Source organism: Ambystoma mexicanum, chromosome 10 (assembly GCF_040938575.1).
Source record: "Ambystoma mexicanum isolate Mex_15411 chromosome 10, UKY_AmexF1_1, whole genome shotgun sequence".
Taxonomy (NCBI): domain Eukaryota; kingdom Metazoa; phylum Chordata; class Amphibia; order Caudata; family Ambystomatidae; genus Ambystoma; species Ambystoma mexicanum.
Genome location: NC_090932.1, coordinates 845,291,667 through 845,314,591, shown reverse-complemented (window position 1 = coordinate 845,314,591; position 22,925 = coordinate 845,291,667). Strand labels below are relative to the sequence as shown.

The following is a 22,925-nucleotide window of genomic DNA, read 5'->3' as shown; positions in this document are numbered from 1 at the left end:
GAGCAAGTACAGGGAGGTTTGCTAGTTCTGATTGCTTTTGCTTCCAGAACCTTAAGAGGGGCAGAAATAAATTACTAAACAATTGAGAAAGAAGCAGTAGGACTCAAATTGATATTGGAACATTTTAAAGGACTAATTTGGGATATTCCCATAGATCTTAAGACTGATCATAAATGTGTTAACTTCTAAAAACCCACACCTGACGTCTCTATGTATAAGAAGATGGACTTTAAGCATCATGCAATTCAATGTTAGAGTAAAGTATACCCTTGAAGAATAAATGTCGTGGCTGACTGTTTTTCTCGGTTACCATGTGATTCTGATTGTGATAATCACATTGATACAAATGAATTAACAGAAGAACAGAAGGCGGAATGTATTATAGCTCATATACATCCCAGCGTCTCAAAGGAGGAATGGATCAAGGCTATGAAGGAAGATACTGAACAAGAACATCTGAGGAGAGCAATCAGTAATGGTTGGAAAGATGTGGATGAGTGCGTTAAGTCATGGGAAAAGATAAAAGATTACATTTCCTGTGATAATACATGCATATATCGAGGTGATCGCATAATTCCACCAGTTGTGGGAAGAAGCTTAACAAAGAGAAGGGTGAGAGAAGCGTATTGGTGGCCAAATATGTGGGGTGAACTAGAAGATTTGGTTAAGGAATGTACTGCATGCGCAGTAAGTGATAAAGGAAAGCTGACTCGCAACACGCCATTACAACCTGTAGAAATACCCAGTTCAGTATTGACTAAGTTAGCGATTGACATAACTGGCCCTTATGAAATGAAATGCTTGGATCTCAAAAAATGTATTTCATTGTATTAGTAGATTATATGTCTAAATGGGTAGAGTGTGGAGTGGTTGAAGGAACTGTGACAGCGTTTAAGGTAATTAAGTTTTTAGAGGGAATATTCCACAGAGAAGGTGACCCACAAGAACTGATATCAGATAATGGAGTCCAATTTGTATCACTAGAAGTTCAAAACTTCTTGAAAGAACGTGCTATCAAACACAGTACAACAGCATTATATCATACTATGGGAAATGGATTTGTAGAAAGAATGAACCGATTTATAAAAGGAGTCATTCAATTGGCCATTTCCAACAAATTGCCTTGGAAAGAAACACTTAAAGAAGCACTCAACACATATAGAGTGACCCCACACTCTGTAACAGAGGAAGAACCGTTCATGCTTATGAGAGGAAGAATAGCTATGAATAGACTCAGACCTGCTTGGTTAATATTGAAAAAGAATAAGGAAATTAATTTAGAAGAAATTGTAAGGAAAGTGAAGAGAAGACTAGAGAAGTATAAGAAATATTATGATAAGCAAAAACTTGTGTTGAGAAGCTAAATACTGGAGAGATGTTTGGAAATGATTACGCATCTTCTAGAAGCAGGAGAGTTGTGCGGAACCTCAAGCAAGATGTTATTCATTACTGAAGATCGGTGCTCCTGCGCTGTTTATGTATTTTTGGTGTGTAATAGTGGGAACCTTCCACATCAGTGAGAGTATCATCACATCTAACTATATCCTTTTCAAAAGAAAATGTTTGAGATCTTTTCTGTACTATATTTTCTTTATACCATAATTGATGGCTAGTTTTCTTGATTTCTTCAGTAGTTATGTTCAATGTTTGATACTTATTATCTTTTCTATTTTATAAAAAGAAAGTAGAGGGGATGATGTTATGATGTACATATGTTATGACGTGTATATAGTTCCACATTCTATAACCATGCATTCGTGTATGGTCTGGAATCCAATTCCATAACCATACACGAAGCAAAACAGCTGTTAGAGGTCGGCCCACCCGGGGACTTTTTGATTACAATAAACCAATAATCAAATCTCATTTAACCAAGAAACAAACTAATTATTTATTACAATATTATACATTGATTTTGTGTAGCAACAACTGGAAGATCTCTTACATTAGAGTCATGGTGGTGTGTGGCCATGTATTATGAGAAGTAAAATACTGCCTACTGTACGTAGAAAGGCTTTTGCAAGTCACCACAGGGTTTCGTGACTTTATGAAGGAACTCTGCTTTCGGCCTCATTCCTCTGTTTGGTCACAGAACTCTTCTGCGACCTGCGGTATCCTTATACCATATGGTAGGGCGTCATTATCCCATATGTTACAACCTAGTAAATGTCATCACTACTCTAACTAGTTTATTATAGTTTCACTGTGACGTCACAAGGTCTGCTGCTTGAGCCAGCACATAGCAGGCTTCCCACAGCCATTTGAATGTAATTAAAGGTCTAGCTGATTTTCAGATTCGTATCTTCTAAAGTAGCCTTTTGTATAAGGCTGTTAATTGACGAGGGCACGTTTTATGTTAGCACGTTTATTTTGTGCAGTGCTGGAGTTAACCGCAGAAGCGCAATAATGGATCTGCATGTTATCACTTAAACATCAAAACAGCTTTAAAAAACATTGTGTTATGCTGTGTAATAAATGTATTTGAAACACACTGGAGGTCAATTTCGTTATGGAGTAACCGAAAATGAATGCATAAAATGCATGCTTAAACATTTTATGTGCACTTGTTTTCATTATTCCACATTTTAATACTTTTGTATGGCATGGTGGGCACCAAACGAATATTGTGTTATCCTCCCCCAGGGTCTCCGCCTTACAAATGTGACATGTACGCACCATGCCATTTACATGCTGCTGTAAATGCTATTGATTCCTATGGAATCCCTTTGTTTTATTCACCATCAAAAGGCTGGGGTATTCCATAGAAATACCTTTGCAAACACTGCCTGCCATGAAAAAGAGAAGAGTCAAGGTGCTTTTGACAGGATTATGCGCCACCCTTTTGCTCTTTTCAGTGCCAATGGCAAAAACAAATTCCATGGAGGGGACCTGTTTGCATGTAAGTGAAATATAGGTAGTTCCCTCTATGCAATTTATGGGCACTGAGAAAATTAGACCCATTGTAACCTAAATATTTATTTTTTGCTCCGAATATATTCAGCATTGATTATAAGTATCAACATCTGTTGCATTAGAGCTGGGCACTGAAACCTTTGGCTCTCCAGATGTTTTGGACTGCAACTCCCTTCAGCCCTAGCAAGCATAGGCAATGGTGAGGGAGCATGGGAGTTGTAGTCCAAAACACCTGGAGAGCCATAGGTTGCAGACCCCTGCATTAGAGTAAGCAAGAGACCAGTAACGGGTATTAAGCTGCATCATGCATTATAAGGAATACAAACTGTCTACGATACGTACAAATGATATTGCCAGCCTCCTTGGAGTTCCATGAACTCGAACTTCGGCTTCATTTTGCCCATTTCATCACAGATCGCCTTGGTGACTTGCAAAATCCTTATAACATATGTGGGGTACTTTATACCAATAAATAACAAATGTCCAAGTGTATACGTACAATGTTCATTTCTTTTATAACGCAAAAAATAAAACAATGTATTTTTGTGAGGGTGAAATCTTTTCTAACCCAACACATAATGGTATCTCACTTTCAAGAACACGTATATCCCTATTGCCTAACAAAGGCAAATGTGTTCTTTGAAAGCTAGAGACCAAACAAATATACATGAACCTAAAGCTAATATCCCTGTGCTTGCTTTAAAAAGTACCTTTTATCTGGTTAACATGATATTTCCGATTCCGAATGAACTGTGCCCCCTTTAATGTTCACTAGGCACTGATACCCCATGAAATGGGCTTTGCTTCTTCATTGTTACTAATGGAAATCTGTCCTCTCTTTGCAAACTAGTGGCTTTCAGTGGTTCTTTGGAGGCCTTCCTCTCGTGCACGACTGGAGGCAGCAACACCATGGTGCTGGCCTGGGTGGAAAGGCGAAAGGATAAGCTCCGAACAGTGCACATGAACATCAGCCAGGGTATCAATGCCTTCGACTACCATGCTGGACTCAATCTTATTGGTTAGTATGCCTATTGCCCAACTTTTCACGTGAGCCATTGGGGTCCCATGAACCCATTTCTACAAGCACTAAAATGTTGACTACAAGCAGGTGATACTTAACACCGGCATACAGACATTGAAGCGTAACAAGAAAATCCAAAGTATGAATTAAAAATGTGTGTCCTTTTTAGGTGATTTATTGCCATGACATGTACACATTTTAATGTTAGTTTGAAACACCATTTGCAATGTTATTCATTTGCCATACTGCCCAGTGATGACAATGTTGATAAAATAACTCTGGCCCTTTACATGGTGTAATTAATATTGTAAAGTATGGAAAGCATCTGAAAAATACAATGTACTAAATGCAATTGGGGGAAGTGATTACAGCTGTTTAAATAGCAGAAAATGTTTACATAGAAATAATGGTAACTTTGTGTTACTTTGGCCCAACCGAGGGGATTGGGGAAACCAGATACAGACACGCAGCAGAGCGAGGAATCAGTGGTGATCAATTTGTCAAGCTGTGTCTTAAGTAGAAATGAAGAGCTAGTTCTCAATAAAGGCTTGAATTTTATCACCATGAAATATCATGATCTGTTCGAATTTAAGTCTGAATTTCATACTTTTATGCGCAAAGTTCACTTCAATGAATTTTTTCAGAATGACAACACCTATGAAAACCTCTACCGTACTGGTCTGAGAAACAAATCTACTTTTAAAGCACCAGCCCACAGTTACACCTCTGAATCTCGGGTGTTTGAAAAACAGGTACTCAAAGAAGTCTATAAACTAGAACAACAGGGTATCCCACATCGTTCTAATTTTGGGAATGCACAACGGACATTGATTTCCAAATTGGCCAAGTTGGAAGACGTTATAGTGAGGCAAGCCGATAAAGGTAGGGCCATTGTGTTACTCAATCATAATGCCTACGTAGGTGAATGCCTACGGTTACTAAACAATGTCAAAAGTTATCGTCCGATTCCTTCTGATCCCTCCACCACCCTGATGGAAATCATAGAAAATAAGGTACTGAGGGCCTATGAGGCAGAAATGATTAGCAAGCAGGAATGCGACTACCTTATTAGAAAACAAGGGCGTGTACCGGTATTTTACATCTTACCTAAGGTACACAAAAGCCTTATTAACACTCCAGGCAGAACCATTGTATCAGGAGTCAGCTCCATATTAGAACCTTTATCAAAATTCGTTGATTACTATCTAAGACCATTTATCCTAAAATGAGTAGCTATTTAAGGGACACATCAGATGCCATCAATAAAATTGAGAATTTCCCTTTTAGTCCAGACAAATCCTTATTGATCAGCCTAGACATACAATCCCTGTATACAGTAATTCCACAAAGGGCCACTCTGGAAGTGGTAGAGGAAATCTTGAGAGACAGAGAATATGGGCACCCAGTCAGTAATGCTTTTATTATGTGGTGTGCAGAGTTTTCTTTAACTAAAAACTTTTTTCAGTTTCAAGGAGCCTTTTTTGAACAGATAGAAGGTACCGCTATGGGTGCCGCCATGGCACCAAATCTTGCTAATCTATATGTGGAATACTTTGAGAAACGGGTCATCTATCCTGTTACCAATCCTTTCAAAAAACATCTATTGAAGCGGTTACGATTTATAGATGACATTTTCATACTATGGGAAGGCACTATGACAGAGGCAGAGGCCTTTGTGGAATGGTTGAATGCACAGAATCCTTTTCTTAAATTCACCAAGGAAATTAATATGCAAGAGATCAATTTCCTGGATATCACCATTTTTCATCATGGTGGTTATCTCAAAGTGAAACCTTATAATAAGAAAACTGATACAAAATGCTCTTCTACATTTCTCTAGCCATCATGCTAATCATATCAAAGCAAATTTACCCTTCGGGCAATTTCTTAGGCTTAAGAGAAATAGTAGTCTACAGCAGGATTACATAGATAGTGCTGCCCTCCTGTCCAAAAAACTTCACAACACAGGCTATCCAGCCAAATTGGTTAAGACATCCTCCAAAGTAACATACAACAACAATTGGGAGGCCCTATTAGAAAAAAAGAAAAGGGATGATAAAGAAAACCGTATTGTGTTTGTCAATACTTTTTCAAATTTGTCTTACAAAATCAAAGGCATCATTAATAAAACATGGAGAAGAGTCTACAATGACAAATCTACTCCTCTTCCGTTAGTGGCTTTTAAGAAGAGTCAGAACATCAGAGAGATGTTGATTAGGAATGACATATCGATCAAGCAGATGTCCAAACCTAGACAAACCACGTTGTGGGGGCATCCACCTGTGAAGGGACATTTCCCCTGCGGGAAATGTGTGATGTGTGCTTCGACCAAAGAAACCAAACAGATAATGGTGAATCCAACTACTCTCTGGACACTTAATGGTATGACTAACTGTAACACAGAGAATGTGGTTTATTTAATCACTTGTCCTTGTGGACTACAATATGTTGGAAAAACTAATAGGAAATGTCGCACACATATGATAGAACATCGGAGTTGTATAAAAAATCAAATACTAATGGCACCCATGGTCAAATATTTTGTTCAAATGAAACATTCCCATGAAGGTTTTAGGTGGGTTATTTTGAGGAAAATTGTCGGTAAAAACAAATCAGAAACAGACCGCAAATTAATATTGTTTGAACAGAAAATGATCTTTAAATGTCAAAGTCACATCATTGGTCTCAATGAGGAAATAGATTGGCAGCACACGCATTAATAATGTGGTACTGGTAGGGCATGAAAAATTGTGTCCATTAAGTCTTATGTTATGCTCTCTGAAAAAAAGGTGTGTTGCCAGTGTTATGGCTGGCCGTATAGCCAAGCAGAAAATCTTGTGCTTTTGTGAAGAAAACATTGTCCCCTTGAATGGGGTGTATAAATTACTGTTGATGCACTAGTAGAATGGTTTTCAAAAAACAGATATACTCGGTTTAAATGTGTTCTGATTTTATAACAACCATTTCTTTTCAGGAAATGTTTGATTGATGTTGAAAATAGGAAATTAACTAGATGGTTTTTATTTCCAACATGAAATTCAGTGCTGGGTTTTAACTCCAGCCGTTTTGGGATTTTTCCGTTATTTGATATTCACATTTGCTTACTTCCCTTTTCTTCCTTCCCTTTTTTTTCCACCTTTGTGGTTTTGGGGCAGGTCGACAATTTGCAGTCTTTTTTCCATTTCTATGACCGCCTCATTTTTTTGAATATATTTTTTATTCTTTCGATATGTTTCATTTTGTCAATAATGGATTTATGATGGATGAGTGATTTATTATCTAATAAGGAACGGTGCCCTTGGTGTGGACTGGTGTTTCACAGTCATGTCTCATTACAAACACTACCTCGGGAACATAGTCCTCTTTTTACTTTCATGGAGGTTTGTTTGTCTGCAGTCCATTGTTTATTGCGGTGACCCATTGGAATGGGTTTATTCAACCGCGCATGTAAAGCGATCAGCACGCTGTGTTGAGAGACGTGGGACTTGGATAATTAGTGTTTCCTTGCCCCCACAGACTGGCGTCAGCAAAGACGACCCTGGAAATCAGGTATAAATGGTGTGTTCAGCGATTACGCTATATTCGCGTGTCGAAAGCTATATTCAAGTGACAACATGGTGATCCTGGTTGTTGCTTTGTGTCTTTACTGTCTAAAGGCACCTTATTCTGAAGGTCATCTTGAGAGGGAAATACTAGGTTTGTTGTGGAAAGAATCGCGGCAGAAACCTGTGGGAAGTTTACTATCATAAAGGAGGTACTATCGGAGTATTGAGGTTCACGTGGTGATGGGTAGTGTTTAGTTGCATTACAGCACACCCTGCAACACATAGCACAGTCCTTTTACATCTGGTGTGGGTGTGCATGTTTATAGGGAGGCGTTGCAGCTCTCATGTTGACTAAGAAGGGCAGAATATGGTGTTTAACATGGTGATAGTAGCTCTGTGGTGTTCGTAAAAGGTGTTTTAATATGTTTCCAGGCTTTGACACACTACTATGGGTTGTGTGTGGGTTTGTTTTGCAGCACTGTTTTAGGACTCTGGGCTACATAAGAGCCACCAAGAAAACTACATAGACTTGATAATTGGAGTCTGCAGCTACTCAAGGTGTATTGTTACACCAGCACTACCAATATCCTATTAGGAGATACGCAGTCATTGTTGTGGTGGTTTGTGAGGCAGGGTTGACAGCAACCTATGGACCTCACCCAGTACATTGCAAATTAATGAGCATGTCTATTGGGTTGTTGAGCTATGTTTCTGAGCTTAAACTGACTTTCAAATATGGATGATGGTAACATATAGTGATAGCGCCCCATTTTGTCTTTATTTGTTGATTTTAGGAGTACTATTGAAATCTCCTCGGGTGGCCCTGGATTGCATGGTGGAGACTAAGAAAATCGAGTTCTTCAACCTGAAGAAAGCTCGTGCAATTAGTGCAAAAAAGAACTGAAACATGTCGGATTGTTGTTTGCCTGAGTCAATAATACTCAGTTTTGGAACAAGTGTTAGAGTCATTTATGTGTTTAGTACTGTGTTGTATTCATTGTATGTGGTTATATGTATGTGAAATCGGTGATTTGTATTGGTTTTATATTTACCATGTTTTGTGTTTTTTTTGGGTCATCTTCATGCAAAACACTTTTATGAGTTTTTAATCTTTTGTGATAAACTTTATTAACATATTTGGTTTCTTTTTTTGATACTGTGGAAAATCATCACGTACTGGGTCTATTCTTTCAAGACTAGATGTGTACAGGCAGGGGTTGTTACATTAGATCATGTGTATATATCAGTTATTTTGATAACTTTGAATCTGTCTCCTTTATATATGAATATTTGTGGTCACCCCCTGACCGTGTGAGAGAGGGAGTATTCGAAAGGTGTATTGTCTTGCCTTTTATTAGGTGGAATTTTGTGTTACCAACACAACCCCGGCTCGTCTTTACACACTGTGCATTTTGGGATAAAACATACTTTTAGGCAGTCTAAAGATTAGATTGTGGTGCGACCCTTCATCTACTGAGGAGTTGAACATACTGCAAGTCATAACGGAAAGTCCTATCAAGTTGTTATATTTACACAGACCTCGCCCCCTCCTTTTCCTGTTAGTGGACAACATACAGAAAGCAAGACAAGGGTGTTTTCTTTTCTGTGTAATTTCAGTAAAGGTGGTGCAGGGTGCGTTGACTCGGGTATTTCTTGTACAGTGAAGCAATGTGTATTATAAAAGGATTTGTTTTGGTGAATCCACCAGACTGTTTCTGTCTGTGAGAAGAGTCACAAGTGTTGATCAAACAAGTTATATTATTTACCCTCAGAAAATGCTTTTGTGAATGTAACATGGATGTATCTTTTTGTGCCAAAATTGGAAGCGGTGAGGGGTTAGGCGGGAAGAGGGAGCATGCTCATGGGAAATAATGCCATAAGGAAAGGGGTATGCGTTGGGGCTTACAGGGAAAACGCAGTCTTGGGTGTGGGGTTCACCTGTCTTGCAGAAATGTAAAATTGACAAAGAAAAAGAGAATTCTGATATCATTTGAATCATCATTTTTTATTTATTTAGCAATGCGTTCATTTTTGTAATTGAACGATTTTTTCTGTGACATTTAGTGATAGGTGTTAATTGAACTTCATTATTTCAAACCATTTTTACATACAAATATATATATTTTTGAAACCTTTATTATCATTTCCAAACAATATGCAACAAAATCAGCAACAGGTAACAATTTTCAAAAGCCTAACATCAATATTAATAGCTAACAAATGTATCAAATTAAATTAACAATTCCTAAAAGATTTAAAATATCTAACAAATACACTATCAAAAATATATATAAACATTTGCCATTCAGTTTCTTTAAAAGCTGAATAACACTAGCACACCACTTAATGCATATCTTCGTAAATGTTTGAAAAATAATGTCAGGCCACATATGTTTCATAGAAACGACACAATATTTCAGAAACGTCCGTTCTAATATGCACGGTTGTTTTCTTCACTTCATTTTCACAGCAACAGCTGGCGTTGATCACAAAGTCTGCCTATGGAACCCTTATGTCGTCTCGAAACCCACTGGCATCCTTCAGGGTAACATGGCGAGTGTCTTAGCTGTTCAGTTCATGGTAGGGCGGAAGCAGCTCTTAAGCTTCTCTAAAGACAAGGTGGGTATGGAAACGTCTGTGTAATCACCGAGTTTGTGAACATTCTTTACACGTTCTAAGCACCTGACAGACTAGTGCTTGTAATAAAAGTCAAAACCAAAACAGAGATTATTTAGTGCCTGAATGACACATTTAGCTCTGATCAATGTTTGCTTGAAATCTGGACATAGTCAAATGTGTGGCGACATTTGAGTGGAATTGCCAAGGCTGTCAGGTTTACTGCTTAGGGAATCAGTACGAAATGAGTAAAAATGACCAACACAGGTACATAAGCAGTACAAATGACAAAGTTGAATATGTCCAATAAAATGTAAGACTGATAAAAAATGTGAATAATAAATTGCTGGAAGTGAATCTTTTTTTGTGAGGTTTCCTGTGTTCGAAATAGAGGAATACACAGCAAAGGCTTACAATGCATTTTCGCAAATTATTCTTTTTTATATAATAGATTTGTTTATGGTTGCATACTTCTCACTGAATATGTACAAAACATGTAGGGCCTTATCACAGTTGGGCTGTATCCTGGCTGTAATACTGCCGGACAGTAATAGCCTTAGCACCCACCGGTCCGGCTGTATTACCACTGGATCACGGGTTGTGCGTTAACAGTAAATCCCCATTCCCCATTGGGTCCATTGGATCAAATGGGGTATTTCTGGTGCTAATATTGCGGGCCAATACAGCCGGCGTTAATACCCCCGAAAACACAGCATTAAATGGGATTTTCACCTCACAAAAAAGCTGGAGGTAAAACAGCCCATTTAGCTCCCAACTCGTGATAGGGCCAGCCTTTAAATAGGGCGGTAATACCGCTACCACCAAATTTAAGTGCTACAGCCCAACTTGTGAGGAAGCCCATAAACAGAGAAAATGACTAACAAAAGAAAGCATAGACACAAAGGAATACAGCATGTGATTTAAATAAAATCTGCAAGATTGAGGTCTGACATAATTATTGTTAGGTGGTAACTGATTATTGATAATATGATACGGAGGGAAAGACCATATACACGGCTGAAAGTTAATAGTCTTGTACTCTATAATATACAGATTCATTCTTTCCCTCTCCTTAAAAATATAACACGTGTAGCTCCCCATATGTCTTGTAATCGAGGTTCTAACTTCTCAGTTCCAACAAGACTCAGGCTGTCAGATTAGTTTGCCCAGTCTGACCATTTGGCACAGGAGCACTCTTCTACCTGAACTCTAGTATAACATTCCTTTTGAAAAACATGTGCAAATGTATTCTTTTCCTTCCTAGAGGCAATGCCACCACATTCTCATCCCTATCAAAGGTGTGCACCATGAGAATATTCCAGACATTCCCAGTCGAAAAAGAAAGTGACGGATCGATCAGATAGAGCTCTTACCTGGAAGAACTAAAAATCTTAAAGAAGAGGTTCTAGAATAGAGGGAATGAACTGAGGTACAGGTTGCACTGCTATGAAAGGAAGCAAAGAGTGAACGAGCCGATGGATGACTATCTCACTGCGCTAAGAGAGATAATGTCACGCTAGACACTATGCTGAGGGATTCGTTGGTAGTGGGATACAAGAGTTCCGAAATACAAGAGAAGGTGCTGCAATGTAAAACACCCATTCTAGAAGAAATCCTGAATATAGCACACATTGTAGAAGATAGTATGCTGCATACGCAAAAAGAACAAAAACTGAATTCAGAAAAAGAAGTTACTCAAATCAATGACGTAAAATGAAAGAGCAAAAGACCCAGCAGAGTGGAGAACGCAGGAAAAGAGGGAAAGTCAGAAAGAAGAAGAACCCAGGAATCCGAGAGAGTGCTAAAAGTGTTGCATGCGTAGTCACACAACGTATGGCAAAGACTAGCCTGCACAAAGAAGAAAGTTGCAAAGTGCCAAATGAAAGGCCATTTTGCAAGAACGTGTAGGAAGATAACTGTGAACCAAGAAGAGATAGAAATTAGTGAAAGTGAAGACTCACAAGAGCCTTAAACCAAACAAATCAAAATACTGAGTATAAATGTGATAAAGAAAAAGGGGAAGAAAAAAAGACCACACTGTGACGTGCGAGCAGGAGTCAAGTCCATATGAATGATGGCCGACTTAGGATCTGACCTCACAATAATATCAGAAGAACAGTATGAACAGAGGTGCAGAAACTGGGAGCCTATGATGGCAAGGAAACAAATATATCAGGGTACTTCAAACGCCATCCAATTTAACCACAGGAAAACCAATGGAAGGGTATACGTCACAGATGTAGGACATGCTCTTCTGGGATGGCCGCACCAAGCTGAATTGGACATCAAGCTAGATCCAAACACCAAGAACAAGCAATGGCAATGATGAACGCAGAGCAGCTGGACATGCTCGAAAAGCATGCAGAAATCTCTGAGGACATGATAGGGACATTGAAAGGGTTGAAAGGGTACATGAACAACATCAAATTGAGAGAAGGAGACACGGCAGTCAAACAAAATGTGAGACCAGTGCCAGTCACAGCAAGAGAAGAAGTGCAAGAGATGTTAAAAAACCGATGGTAGAAAATGTCATTGAGACTGTGGAAGCCATGGAATGACCTAGTCCTGTGGTAATAACCAGAAGGAACATGTCTCACAAGCTCAGAATGTGCATAGGCCTAGGAGCGCTGGAACAAGAAGTGATAACAGATAATTTCCCTTTGCCTAATATATCTGAGAGGATGCAGTCCTTGCTAGGAGTTGCCATATTAACAAAATTAGATATAACCAGCGCGTACCATCAAGTAAAACTGTACACAAAGTCAAGACATTTGACAGCGTTGTTGACTCTGTATGGCACTACCAGTACAAACGCCAGCCATTCAGACTGTGTTCAGTGGCATCAGTTTTCCAGAGGATCATAACCAAATCCTTGCAGGGCATAGAAAATGTCAATTTCTTTCAGGACGACATATTGATCTACATCATTACTAAAAAGGAGCATGATGCTGCCCTGGAACAGTTGGTGGAAAGACCGGGGAGGGAAGGATTCCGGCAAAAAAGACAGACACGTAAACTGCACAAAGGAAAATTAGATTTCCTGTGATACACAGTCTCAGCAGCGGGTATCGAAGCAGAGCCTGGTGCAAGCGATATCAGAAGCCCCGAACAGATAAAAGAACAGTTGAAGTCCTTCGTAGGGATGGCAGAATATTACGCGAAGTTTGTAAAATATGTTTCCAACAAGACAGAAGAATATAGGAGATTACTGAGAAAAGGATAAACATTTGAATGGACAGATCAATTCCGGTTGACATTTAACAATGTAAAATGGACATAATAGGAGTACCAAATCGCAAACCATTTGATGCGATAAACGTAACGATCATAGCTGTAGATGCGAGTGCATATGGGACAGGAGCAGCCCTCATGCACCAGACACAAAAGGAAACCTACACAGTAGCATGTGTGTCAAAGGCACTGACAAGCACAGAGCAACATTACTCTGTGACAGAAAATGAGATGCTAGTGTGCAGCCGGGCAGTAAACCATTTCCTGACATACCTGTGGGGAAGAAGGTGTAAGTTGTGGACAGATCACAAGCCCTTACTGAACATATTAGGAGCCAGGAGCACAGGATATCAGCCACCAAGAATAGCAAGACTAGCATCGAAAATGCAAGAGTATATCTTAAGTATAAATCCTATACCCAGATGGGAAAATAGACAGGGACTGTCTATCAAGGTTTCTACTGTCAAGAGATGAAGGACATTATCTGAAAGAAGAACGTGAAGTCTCAGCCATCACGGAGAAGGGTGAGCAATGTGACCAAACCATAACTTCAGAAAAATGGTGCAGGACAAGACTGTGGTACATCAAGAGAGGGTTGCCAGGAGAAAGAATGCTAGTGCTAGAAATGCAAAGCAACTGGAAAATGCAAACGGAAACGTGTTGGTACCTCCCACCAGCCTCAGGAGCAAGATAATATGGCTGGGTCATGAAAGACACACAGGAATGATGCTCACCAAAAGAAGAATGAGAGAACAATATTGGCGGCCCTAAATGGACACAGAGACGGAGAGAACTCTGAGTAACTGTACCTTTCGCAAGGAAGGAAACAAACGAATGGTGACCAGAGTAGCACCATTGGGAACATTATAATGGCCCAAAGATGTATGGCATCAAGTAGGTATGGATTTCATAGGACCAATGGAATACCTTGCAGCTGAGCATAAGCATGCTACAGCCATACTGGATTGCGCGCCTAAAAGTTCTGAGGTTCATTTCATGGCAGAGGTAATAACAAATTCATATATAACCTGTTTTGAAGAGGTGTTCAGGAGAGAAGGGTGTCCGAAGATGATAGTCACAGATAATGAAGTGCAGTTTGTCTCTGAAGTGATGAAAGAGTACCTGTGGAAGAGCGAAGTGAAACATAAGAAATCTATGTTGTACCACCCACAAGGTAATGGACAGGTGGAAATAATTAATTTTTATGCGAAAGGAATCATACAGGCAGCGTACAGAGTTGGGCTAGATTGTCAAGAAGAATTGAGCAAAAGTATAGCAGCACATAGGATGACTCAGAATAGTATCATGGGCGTTATCCCATTTTACATGATGAGGAAGAGAAAAATGAACACAAGCCTATCGCTGCAATGGATAAAGAGAAATGAAAGGCCAATAGAGAAGAAACTAAGAGAAGTAGTGAAAAGAGTGAAATAAACTCGGAGGAAGAGAAAAGAAGTGCTTGATGTGAGTGAAGACAAGAGAAGGAGGCAAAGAAACCAGGTCCCTGAAAAACAGGAGGGTGAGAAGACTACCTGGTAAATATAAAAGTATGTTATGAACGAATTCATTTCTTGCTAACGGCAGGGGGTAATCTACTCACATGGACTAGCCACATCACCGCACAGGACCGCAGTGCTCTCCGTCATCACACCTGGGGGCGAATGACTGGGCAGGGAGAACGTGGAGAAAGGTGCGAGGAGTGGAGGAGAGAGGAGTTCCAAACACTGCTCTGTGATATGACGTGTGTCTGTGCATATAGATATATATTAAATAAATAAATATGTTGGAATGAAGTAGAGCCCAATAAAAGTGATCCGCTGGTAACCTTTCATCTGGTAATTGTGTCCTTCAGTGGTACAGGCTTCTAAATGTGTCATCAACTCAATTGGGGAAAGCTTGCTTGAAGAGGAATGGTCTTGGGAGGATAGCTTGCATGTAAAGTGCTTACCTCTGACAAGGAATCAGCTTGCATGCCACAGGCTTAAATTATAGACGGACAACTTTGCCCTTCATGTTTTCAAAGCTCATACATGTAGTAAAACTGGATAGTGATAACAGTGATTATTATAGTCCTTGGACTGGAAGGTGATTTGTGTTATTATTATTATTATTATTATTATTATTATTATTATTATTATTAATAAATGCGTTTAGGAACTTTAGGTGGTTTACTGTTGATTCACAAACAGATTATGCTGCTCCCTGTGCCATTGGACATTGACCCTCATCTATGACTCAGGACCTCATCCCGAATAGGACCCATTCTGCATTCCACAAATGCCCTGGTCCTTCAGTGCTCTAACCTCCCTGAAGGACATGGATTACTTCTGAAGCCCCACCAGTCCTGAAGACCTGATTCTGTAACCCAACTGTACAAAGTTGTTTTATGCCCTCATTACAAGTCAGGCGGTGGACCATGGTGCTATTAGCACCATGGTCCATGCCGGATTCCGCCATGGTGGATGGCGGAATTACCGCCCCATTCCAAGGTGAGTGGGGCGGTAATTCCCCATTCACCATTTGCCCTTCCCCATTCCCATTTTTGCCCCGTAGGGCATAATGGGGATGGGGAAGGCGCTAATTACGGCACCGTAAATTACGGTGCCGTAATTAGCACCAAGGTCGCTTAGCGCCTTGGACTTTAATGCCTGCAAAAAGCAGGCGTTAAAGTGTGAATCAGGCGTTAAGGGTTAACAGCGCCGACGGCGCCGTTAAACCCTTAACGCCTGACTTGTAATGAGGGCCTTAGTGTTCTGGAGTATTACCTAACACTCTGAATTCCTTCCAAAGCCTCTCAGTGTTGCCTTCTCATGGGCATGCACCAATGCAGAATGCGCAGACTACCTTGTTCAGCAGTCGGCCACAGAAACACATTCAAACTAAGCTCGCTGGAACCCATCACTTAGAGTAAACCCTGGTCTCTCAATGACTAGGAAGCTATGTTACACCTGAGCTACTTCTCCCCTAAGCAAGAATAGCCTGAAGTATCCCTGGTCACCGGTTCTACCCACTACTAATCCAACACAGTACCATCCACTACTGCACTTAACAACGACCAGAGAGGTTCGAGGCAGACATTGTAGAAGCCCCAAAGCTCCTACTTCTTTTCAGGTAAATTGAGGTTCTACGCTTCTGACCTAAGAGAAGAGGGTCATCATGACCTATTTTTGCAACATCTATGCTGCTCCTTACATAAGAGCAATTGTCTATTAATTCCCTATTGGCCAGCATTTGAGGACAAGGGTATACAATGTGAACTGTAGTAAACTCTATTTTGCTAACCTTTTGGTAAATCACATAGCCTCTTCAAATAAGCATAAAACAAGGCAGTAGTATATTGAACTGTAGTAATGAACTCCCTTCGGCATGCTCACAGGTGAACATATAATTTCTTTCTCATTTCATACCCATTTCCAGGATAAATGAGAAGAAAAAGTCTGGTGGAAGACGCCAGGTACATACCATAGAACTTGACCTTGTGTAAAAGTGAGTAGGCAAAAGCAAACCCACTGGTTACCCCTAAATCATGTGGAACCTACTTGGATACAGAGCCATGAGGAGGAACGGAACACTCATACACAGTAGCAAATGGCTCAGGTGCAATTTGTTTACAAGCAAAAGATAGGGTGCAGGTAGGGGCTCTCCTAGCACTGATATGCCCCATTGACAACAGCGATGTTAAGGGTAATGATGACCAGCCTTGTTTTCGTAGGTCATGTCTCCCTCTCTTTCTTCAGCCAGTCTTCTTTACCTGGCTTGAAGATACTGCCACTCGTATTTACCATTAACAAACTTCTGGGTAGTGGTAGAGAAAGCAGAACACTTACCGGACCCAGGGGATACACTCATAATAAAATAGGAACATTCCGGAAGCCATCATGTCAGTTTGGGACTAACTGAAATAAGCCATACCTTTTCTATATGGCTAAGTGTCTTGAGTCCAACGTCCTCTCCCTGGTTTCTGCCCCCAAATCCCTAGGCATTCACATGCAGGTCAATCTTCATCAAATCACTCACAGTCTCACGGACATGTATAATGCCCCCAGAACACTTCTGTGCCTCTCTGTTGGCTTGGTTTGGCCATCCAAAGCAGTCTTTATCTTTGCATTGACAGGTGTATTTGCTTTGGTCTTGCATCGCTACTTGGATGGAGAGATAGCCTCTGAGCTGCTGCCATGGACCAGGTGTCCTCAGGGGTTCTCGCCACTGCTTTACTTGGCAGACCCTGTTGTGCTAGTGGTCTGTATTTGGCTTGAGGCAGGTATGTATTCCTTTCCCTATCAGGGCACTAATGGTTAGGTTTCCATCCCTCTCAACCTGGGTTCTCAACACTATGCACAATCATTTAGCTTAGGCTGGTGACATACCAGCTGCTACCAAAATCTGGGCTAATGCCCCTAGTTTTCTGCAGTCTCAAACTCTGTCAGAGCCCTTGAAATAAAGCACCGGCGCCCATCATATTTCTGGAGATATAGTGCCCCACTCACTTTTCTCCACTTGCGGATATAGTACACTTCTCCCCTTCTCTCATGCCGGTGTCTCCTGCTTGGTATGTCCACCTCTGGCTCCCTGTGAAGGCCTTTCTCTTCTTTTCTGCTTGTGCTGCTTGGCCTTCTGTCTTTATCAAGTCTTTTCACTTGGCCAGCATGGGTTCTGTTTTACTGCTTCTCCTTCTTGTATTCCTTGTACTATTTGGCCGTTTTGATATTAGCCAACCCAGGTTATGGCTTGCTTCTTTTACTGCTCATCTTTCCCTTCCTATCTGGTCTTTTTTGGCTGGCCAACTCAGGTTCTGCTCTTCTCTGTCATTCCTTCCTGTTGGTTCTGTGCGGCTGTCTGGTCCTCTTTGCCAGGCCAATGCAGGATCCTCATTTCTAAATCTCTTACTCTCCCCTACACCTCTCTACTGATGGAATGACTTCCTATCTCCAACCATAATGACTTTCAAGTGTTGAGGTTTCTGCCTCTTTGTATACAAGTTCTGAGGGAATGTATGGGTCTATTTCCATCCTGGCTTCACCAGGATTTGTCTTGGGCCCCTGGTTCCACCTCCTCCCCATTTGAGTGTCAACTAGTTCTGGTTTCCTGTGTGACCCTCTTGGTTTGGCTAAGCCAATTTCTGCTTTTGCGTCTTGTTCTGCCTATCTTTATCACTGTATCTACCTTTAGGCTTAACCTGCTGATGCTCCGCTCCCTCCTTCTTATTGCCAGGTGTGGCGTGTTCTCTAATCCCTTGGACTGGCCCCTGTCTAGTTCTGCCATGTTGGGGACAGGTAGGAAGGTCATGGCAACTTCCTGAGCCAGAATTCCACCTACCAAGGTCATGGGGAATTGGCTCTTTTGCCTGTCAATGCTTGGAGACTCACAACCTGACACTTGATCCTTTCCCATGGTAGCCAGGAGGAACATTTATCTCAGAGACAGGTCGGGGTTTTCTTCTGGCCTGGACCATTGCTGACCCCCCTAAAGGTTCCACACATGTGACCTCGTTGCAAGAAACACGTCTGAACCAACCCAGATCAACACAAACAACCTTGATTCGTTGATTTATATGCATCCCTCAGGATTAACCACAACAGCCTTCTACACCTAATAGAGATTCCATGTTTGGAAATATTTGATCACATTCAAGTTCTTACCAAAAATGGAAAAAGAAAATTCAAGATAAACACCCTCAGGATTTATTCTGAAACACTCGTCAACATAATTTTGCAAGAGGAAGGGCCACATCAACACCAACCTCATACTTGTCTCGGGAGGATAGCTCAACAGCAACGTGCTCGCCTTGGAAGCAAGACGACACGGAGCAACACAGGTTTTATTCCCCAGACCGCGCTTAGAAACCTCTGGGTCTTAGGCGCGTTATAAATAACCTAACCTATCATATCATATTATATCATACTAATCTTTACTGACGTATTGTTATTAGAAATTGTTGCCTGTGCTGCCTTCTGGATCTTAACCTCCTGTGGCTATGTCACATAGGGAAACTAGGGGCTAGGCGTTGGGTGAGCCAGGGGGGGCCACAAGCCTCCTCTTGCTTTGCGATGCTGTACCCATAGGTAGATGGGTGACCCTCCTGCGTCACAATCCCATCAATGGCCTCGTATTAATGTGACCCTTAGTGCCCTGAGCCCCCATCCATGGCCTGGTACATATGATATGCTATGCAGGTGAACATTGGACTTGGTGAGCGTATGCTCACTTAGCTCTGCAAACTGCATGTTACCATCATTATATCCCAGGTGCTAGTGGAGGAAAGGCAGTCCAACTTAGCTGGCACTGTGAGTTAGCCCTTTACCAAGAAAGGGAACGTCTAGTCCTTTGAAGGAGGCAGAAGACCTTGCAGCCAGTGGGGTTCAGCAACAGCAGACCTTTGCTCGCACCACCCCGGTGCCCATGACTGAAGAGCTGCATGACTCAAAGATGGCGACCAGCCCTTACACCCGCCCGTCCGCAGAACAGTGACACAGGTCGCAGCATAGGTAAAAGCACATGGGGAAATTGCAGTTTTCGCAGGTGTCACCAATTAAAAGCCCTTTATACCAAATAACACACCGCTGCCATTCTGCTCCTGATCTTGAGCCCGATTACAACCCAGAGCAGAATATAGAGGGAAGGACACCCAGAAACCTGGTGATGGATTTAGGTGACTAGTGAATAATTTGGAGCCAGACGAGTGGAGAGGAAGGTGGAGAGGGGATGAAGCGTTAGAGAGAGGACAAGAAAGTGAGGAGGAGGAAAAGGAGGAGGAGGAGGAGTTAGACAGAGAGAAAGGAGTGTAGGTCAAACATCAAATGAGGGAGGAGGAAGTAACCACATATTAGAATAGAGGAAGAAGAGGTGGGCGAAAATGTCAAAGAGGGGAAGGAGGAGAGGGAAAGGAATGAGTGGAGAAAGGGATAGCCAGGAAGACAAGGTGAATAGACAATCCTTGGAGGTAGGAGAAGACCAAGAGAAAGAGAAAAGGGAAGCAAGCATTGTGAGGAATGGAGAAGGAGCAAAGCTCTATGCCACACGGGCCTGGGATGTGCTCCTAAACTGGTGGGGAGGGGCCAAATCTAAGTAGGTGAAATAAATCTAGGGCAGGTGAGCCCTATTGCTTCTCCAGGTTGAGAGGGTGTATTGCCAATACCACACAGGAGGTGAAAGTGTGAGTGCCCTCGTAACCAGATGCTTGACCCCTGTTGGATGACATAAAATACTGGGGTGGTTGCACCTGGTAACTGAGACCAGGATGAGCTATCTACCCACATGAAGCCTTGACAGGCCCTACATCTGCAGAGAAAGGCACAGAGCCAAGAAAGAAGTGCTTGGGACACCAACTCAGAGACTGTGAGTGACTGAGGCGATATACCCCTCTGTGGCGGGCCCATCCTGTAGGTAACAACCCGCCGCCAAGTTAAGGGCCAGAGTGCAGCGAGGGTCTCTTAACGAGGGTGGTGGGCCGTTACCTACAAGGTGGGCCCGTCACCGAGGGACATATCGCCATTAGCACCAGTGTAGTTGTCTACAAGGGTGCTAATGGTGCATTTTTAAAATAAAAAATAAACTTACCTTTGAAGCGCAGCCGACGTCGAGCAAAACTGTTCGACAGGAAGTCTGTTTCCTAGAAAATGGGCTTCCTGTCCAACAGGACTCCACGGCCTCAGGCTATGCTTCTAAGGTAAGTTTTTTTTTTATTTTAAAAAAAACCTCTCTTAACACCCGCGCAGGAAAATACGCAGGTGCTAAGAGATGAAGCGAGTCAGGGAGCGGGGAAGGAAAGGGGGCGCTGGCTGCCCGGGCTTGTACCATACAGTACAGCCCATGTCCTAAGCCTCCTGATTGGCTGGTTCCCCCATACAGGGTGCTAATGTTTGGTTCACCCTGAAAGGCGATCTTGAATTAGGGAAAGAGAGAAGGACTTTGGACCAGGGTGCCACCGAATGTATAGGTTCTGGGTGCAAACCTCCCTGGTTGTTGTATAGTTTTTAATACAATGGGCCTCATTACGACTCAGGCGGTAAGGGGTTTACGGCGGCGTAAACAGCGCCGACCCTTACCGCCTGATTCCGAGGTCCCTTAGCGCCATGGAGGTTTTAACACCTGCTTTTAGCAGGTGTTAAAATCCATGGCGCTAAGGGACCTTGATGTTAATTACGCCACCGTAATTTACGGTGGCGTAATTAACGCCTTCCCCACTCCCATTATGCCCTATGGGGCAAAAATGGGAATGGGGAAGGGTAAATGGGGATTGGGGACTTACCGCCCCGCCAACCTCGGAATGGGGCGGTAAGTCCGCCAACCACCATGGCGTAAACGTAGTTTACGCCATGGTGGTAAAGGTACGACCCAGGCGGTAACTTACCGCCTGGGTCGTAATGAGGCCCAATGACTATTGGTCCTGTTGGCCAACATCCTTTTGGTAATGAGAATTAAAGCATCTTGGTAATGTCGTTCTGCTTTTGATCAATCTGTTGGTCCTTTGCCGCCAAATTCCACTGCAATCCACTGCAATCCCAGGTGACTGCTGATGTATAACAATGTGCAAGAATAGAAGGTGTACATCCTTGACAATAGACATCTGCAAAACCATGCTTCACTCGAGCCTGCCTGCCAATGAAGTGATTCATTCTACAATCACAGCTTAACCACCTGCTCAAACGTAGCACTATGCAACACAAGTCCTCTAAGCCAACACACTGCTTGCATACTGAGTCTTCAAATAACCTTCAGACAGGAACTAGGAATACTTTGATATTGACTACGGCGGTAAACTCTCATTGCAAAACAGGAAGTTGATGGTTGGAAGGTTTTGAATTAATCTAAACCACTGGCAATGCTCTGGGCAGCCATCCAGACCACTGTTTTTCAGTCTGCCATGGCTTTACAGAACGGGAAAGACCATATGAAAATTGGGCCTGGTCAAACCCAAAGGGGGGCTGCAGAACAAATTACTATGCCACATCCCTTCTTTGTGAGACCGCAAGCGACCCCGTTCATGTTTTTTTTTTTTTTTTTTTTTTTTGATCAAACACTTTTATTGGTTTTATTACATCATACAAGAAAAAACAGTGACCCTGAAGGGTCCGACCATCAATAATAACATAAACAGTAAAGAGTGTATGGTCCGTTTTACAACATCTTGAGGACACATTGTCAGCGTTATGCACATTCTTGCTCTGCCATCACATGCTGGCCGTCGGCCTAGTTCCTACTAAAGAATTTCATACTGCATTCTCCCACTTTTCCCAGATTTTCCCCGCTTTCCTAGGACATCCCCCCGTTCATGTTTTTGCCTAACCGGTTGTGATGTACTGCTCCCATTGGTGGCAGTTGCAAGACTGATTTGTATATTGCTGATCCCCTTTTGCAAAGGTGCAGACAGGCTTAAAAAATATAGCGTGTCATTGTAATCAAGATGGCAGATGGGTGGATGCTTGGATGTGAGGATTCATGACCTGCGGCGCCTCAAGCCCAGTGGGACCGCAGTCGGCCCGCCCATCAGGGAGCCAATGTGAGGCTGTGTGGTTCAAGAAGCAGAGGCCCCCCGACTCCAGGAACAACTCGGATGAGGATCCATAGTGCTGTAATCGCAGCTCTCTGGGAAAGAGAAT

At 42.0% G+C, this 22,925-nt stretch overlaps 1 protein-coding gene across 1 annotated transcript in view; it reads left to right on the top strand.

Annotated features, from left to right (window-relative positions):
- The window catches only part of WDR49 (WD repeat domain 49), a 723,235-nt gene that overhangs the window by 165,523 nt on the left and 534,787 nt on the right, over positions 1–22,925 (top strand). The window contains exons 6-7 of the mRNA XM_069618491.1: positions 3,764–3,931; positions 9,950–10,098. Of these exons, the coding sequence (XP_069474592.1) occupies positions 3,764–3,931; positions 9,950–10,098 (317 nt within the window). The remainder of the gene's footprint in view (positions 1–3,763; positions 3,932–9,949; positions 10,099–22,925) is intronic.